Genomic DNA, 5373 nt, shown 5'->3' on the forward strand with positions numbered 1-5373 from the left:
ACATGCACGGAGAATTACACACAAAATGATGTCGAATTGTCCGTTTTGACGAGTATTCACGTAAACAGTTGATTACGTCTTAAGTGAACGTAAACAGCAGGGAGAACGTGTATCAGTACATTGCAACTGTGCATTCGGTTTTAAAGGGATAGCAGCCTAATATAGTTGCTATTGTCCGAGTCATTGATGTTAATCAAGTAACAAAAGAAAGACTTGACTGAAAAACTTTAGTAGCCCTAAAGATTAATCTAAATTTACTTATAGAAATAAATATGTCTGCTTGAAAGAATGAAGAATATGGTAAACAAGTTGCTATAAAGAATGCATAACCATTGGTATTTCATTAAAAAGAAGACCATGTTCTTGTTCTTGTTCTTTATGAGAAGTGGTTTTATTTAATTTTAACATAAAATTAAACATGTTGTGTGTCACCGCAGTTAAATCGTTGTCTGTCATGATAAAACCTTAATATCAAACCTATATAATGAGTTTGGAAATTTGAGAGAAATGCTTAATAAATGCACTGTAACTAAACCCATTAGATTTTAGCCGACTAAATTTACTGTAGATTTAGTCGACTAAAACCTCATGATATTTAGTCGACTAAAACTAAAAACAATTCAAATGACTAAAATATGACTAAAACTAAATCAAAATTTGCTGTCAAAATGAACACTGGTAGTAAATAAAAGATTTAGTCTTTTTCGTTTTCTACTTCAAAATTTCATAATTTCACATATAACAATGTTTTCTTGCCATTCTTTGAATACACACACACACATATATGTATATTTACATTTATGCATTAAGCAGATCCTTTTATCCAAAGAGCCCTTTTTTGTCAAATGGATTTGCAACACTTACTGTAAAATAACCCTCAAACTAACAGCATTTTTTAGATGATTCTGATGTGTTGTGATGTGTTATGACCACTAGAAACATTACCCGTCCAGATGAATTATGGGTCATAATGAGCCTCAGTTTGACCACAGACCAGCAGAGACAGAGGATCTGCAGTTAATTCAGATCAGATGCTCTACATGAAGTGTGAAACATTTACAGCATGAATTGTGTTCATATGTGCATCTGTTTGTTCCTCAGTGTTGACGCTTCATTAATTATAACGCGAGTGAGCATCCGATTTCAATGAACGGAGGCATCCAGTTAGTCACAACACTTGCAGAGCAGAAACAAATGTATTGAAAGTCTTTTATTTGTCATTTATCTCGACATGAGCCTCATTCACTCGCCCTCATGGTGCTTATAGGTTTGAGACATTGGTTGAAATAATGTTGAAACAACATTTAATGCAACATGGTTGTAAATGGGCAAACAGAATCAACATTAAATCAACATTAACATTTTAATTTACACATGACATTGAAACAACATTGCAACATTCAAAGTTGATTCAAATTCAAAGTTGATTTGCCCAACTGAAACAAAATTCAACAGTGATATAAAGTGTTATTTTAGAATTAAGAGACTGTTATAGATTTTTATTAATATCTTGAATAAGTTATTTTTATATTTTGTTTTAATTTTAGTTAAAGTGTTTTGCCATTTTTATAAACATTTAAAAAGGTAATCGTGACTTTTTACCTCATAAAGCCAGTTTCCAGAGACTGGAGTTCACGGAGCGCGGCGTAATTGAAATAGTTTCAGGCTGATAAAAACGGTGGAGGAGCGTGAGAAGGAGAAGAGGTCATCATGACAGCACTTTATATCCAACCCACGTTTACACACTATATAGAGAGCAACAGTCCAGTTCGGGAGGTAAAAACTCCATTCATTTTCTCAATAAGGCAATGCATCTTAGCAATGCATATTTTGATATATTTACGGTAGGAAATTTACGAAATATCTTCATGGAACATGATCTTTACTTAATATCCTAATTATTTTTGGCAAAAAAGAAAAATCTATAATTTTGACCCATACAATGTATTGTTGGCTATTGCTACAAATATCCCCCAGCGACTTAAGACTCCTTTTGTGCTCCAGGGACACATATGTTGTTTATTTTGTTGTTTATTTTGTTATTTTGTTGTTATTTCTCAGGCTAGACCAGCCTGTGCGCATGCGCAGTCATAGGTGCACGTCTCAGAGCACTGACTGTTTCTATCCACCTTATTTTTCTCATAAGAGCGGGCGCAGACATTTGTAAATTTAATGTGTCTGTCTTCCGGTGTCACCGCTTCCAGCTATTTTTAGCTCTACAAAACACCTCGTTTTGCGGCTTGATATTTCAAACTGGTGTGTCTTACCATATTATTTAAATGTATTATCCTAATTATGAACACACTGGTTTGTAGTGCAAAGTGTTTTACCGTTTACTGCACTGTGTTATTCTTCTCGTTATTTCCCTACAGCGGCTAATGAACCGGAAGTCTCGCACATTGACAAAAAACGGATTACTTCCACGATAAAAAATAAGGTGGATAGCAAGCAGAACTTCTAACAGCAGCTGCAGTGACGCGCTGACTTTACTCATTAGCAATTGGCTCTTTTGCTCAGAAGGTGGGGCTTTGTTCGATAGAGCGGCTATATTGAGTGTTGCATTTTTTGATTTTTAATAATAACTGCTAAACCTTTAAAGACAGAGCTCTTGTGAGCTCCGATCTGCATTGATTGTACTTGCTTTTGTTGAGGCCGTTCATATTAATTTAACTTATTTTTTTCAAACTCATGTTTAATAGCGTAATTTGCGGTGAAAAACTACATTACCCATGATGCTGTACAGAAAATTCCACCAATCAGAGAGTCACAGCGAGCAAAGTGCGCCAAGAGCACTGATCTAGAGCCCCGCGTGGGATTTCTTATGATGTGTGCACACGAAACGCGAAGCGAATATTTGCATCACGTTACTCGCTGTAATTTACTCACAGGATGTTTTTTGCATCACTCTCGCGAATAAATACATCAACATTTTTTATTTCAATTTTCTGATACAACCGGACGTGTCAATAAGCTCTTCGCTGATTGGCTTGCGTGACAACTCATCATGCGAATTTTCCACTCGAGTTCAAATATTTGAAGTTGCACGGAAGACGCGATTGAGGCGTATATCGCACGTTCGCAGAAATCGCGTTGCTCAATTCGCATTATTCGCCTCGTCCGGTGCAAATTCGCATCTATTCGCATCTTTGCATTGACTTTGCATGTAATCTACTCACACAAATAATTAAATTCGCTTTTGTCGCGCAATCAAAATTTGGGGTATTGAAATTGCTTTTGAATGAGCGCTCGCTGTTCACTTTCGGTTTTGCCAACACGCCACTCTGTGTAAAGCAGGTTGAAGCGACCCCAATAACGTGATATTTAGGCCCTGGAATGTGAATTGTACCAGGAGAACCCCGCCAAAAAAATTTGTATTTTAGCCCCCGAACACGATTTTTACTGGGGGACCCCCTCGAAAGCAATTGGGCTATTTTCAGGCTAGTTTTGAGTAGTAATTGGGCGGGTTTTGTAGCGAAAACCTGGCAACCCTGCACCAGACAGAGCTGTCGGCTATTCTTCCTATTGTAAAGTCATGCAGTGTGTAACCTCCTGTCGTCGTTCCATCGTGCAGTGTGAACACAGCAACAACTGAATACTACCCCAGATAGTCACGCAGTGTGAAACCAACAGTGATGCGACGTCTTTGAAAACCGTGCAGTGTGAACTTTGCATTACTCTCCACCCAAGATCAGTCAAATTTGACTCCTGCAGCTCGTGTCGGATGCAGGGTTGCCAAGTCTTTGTTTTTCCCACGCAATTGTGCTACCGTTAAACTGTTTCTGCGGGTTGATTTTTCCCTGTGGGTTAAAGGTTTGAAATATTGCATAAATTACATTTGACTGAAATATTTTGCATTCTACTTATGATAAAACTGCACTAGATGTTAAGTTTTGTGAAGGAGGGCCACTGGTAGGAAGCCTTTGAGCTGTGTTTATGATCAATGTGCATAACAGTGACTGTAAAATATGTATTTTAAGTAGAGAATCAGTTATTAAAAATTACATATTTTGAGTTTTGATATTTGGGATATGGTCATTGAGCTACTTTGGGCTGTTTTGACTGGCATGGGTTAGTATTGTCACGCAAACCTGGCAACCCTGACTATATGGATTTGCAGTTTGCAAGATCCTAGCTAACAAATTAGGTTATAGCAACGTTGTGGGAATGTTGTTTTGAAATGCTTCTAAGAACATTAAAATGTCCAGTTTTCTTGTGATTAGAACGTTATTTAAATGTTACAAAAATGTTTCGTACAACATTCTATTGACTTTATTTTTACCCAAAATATAACACTATTTGTATTTGAATCTAGGAACATTAAAATGTCCAGTTTTCAGCATTGATAATAATCAGAAATGTTTCTTGAGCAGCAAATCAGCATATTAGAATGATTTCTGAAGATCATGTGACACTGAAGACTGGAGTAATGATGCTGAAAATATAGCTTTGATCACAGAAATAAATTACATTTTAACATTTATTCACATAGAAAATAGTTATTTTAAATTGTAATAATATTTCAAAATTTTCACTGTATTTTTGATCAAATAAATGCAGCTTTGGTGAGCAGAAGAGACTTCTTTCAATTAATTATTATCACATTTTCTCAGATAGATATGTATAATAAATTGATAAAATGATCCCAATGGGCACTGGTTTCTGGGCCAGTCCAAAACCAGTTTTTCTGGCCCAGAAATGACTGTTTTCGTGTGAAATTCTGGCAGATTGAGCTCAGGCGTCCTGTCAGTGGATAAGAGGAATCTGTCTCACTCTCTCTGTCTGTTATCAGATATCTCAGCTCTGTCAAGCTTCCAGAAAACATGCTGTCAGTTCCACCAGTCGAGAAACTCAATCACAGCTGATAACAGACTGAACTGAGTGTGTGTGTGTGTCTGTGTGTGTGTGTGTGTGTGTGTGTGTGTGTGTGTGTGTGTGTGTTTGTACTCACACTCCTCCTCTTTGGGGTCGAGTTGAGTGACGCTGATTGACAGGCGGTCGACTCTCTCCTGAAGCGAATTCACTCGAAATGAGAAAGAATGAGCTTCATTAAAGAGCTCGCCGAACAAATCCTCCGCATATTTACCTGAACACACACAAAACACCCCAAAACAAAAGAAAAAATACATTATTTTCATGAGAATTAACCTCAGTTTTAGTTCTTCTCATGATTCTCTGGTGTGATTCTTATTACTGAAATAAAATGAGAGTTTATTTAAATCAGCATCAATTTAAGGCAGTTCAACAATGATGAATACATATACATAATATAAGTTAGCAAGTTATATAAAATAATAAAACTTTGTAAACAAAAAGTTATAAAAAAAAAGTTAACCGCATATATAAATAAAATATATAGAATATTTTTAATAATTT

At 36.3% G+C, this 5373-nt stretch overlaps 1 protein-coding gene across 1 annotated transcript in view; it reads right to left on the reverse strand.

Moving 5' to 3' along the window:
- The window catches only part of LOC107667835 (wiskott-Aldrich syndrome protein family member 1-like), a 35834-nt gene that overhangs the window by 29617 nt on the left and 844 nt on the right, over window positions 1–5373 (reverse strand). Inside the window, exon 2 of the mRNA XM_016459555.1 lies at window positions 4949–5083. Within this exon, the coding sequence (XP_016315041.1) occupies window positions 4949–5083 (135 nt within the window). The remainder of the gene's footprint in view (window positions 1–4948; window positions 5084–5373) is intronic.

The sequence above is a fragment of the Sinocyclocheilus anshuiensis genome, unplaced genomic scaffold (genome assembly GCF_001515605.1).
Source record: "Sinocyclocheilus anshuiensis isolate Anshui unplaced genomic scaffold, SAMN03320099.WGS_v1.1 scaffold2417, whole genome shotgun sequence".
NCBI lineage: Eukaryota > Metazoa > Chordata > Actinopteri > Cypriniformes > Cyprinidae > Sinocyclocheilus > Sinocyclocheilus anshuiensis.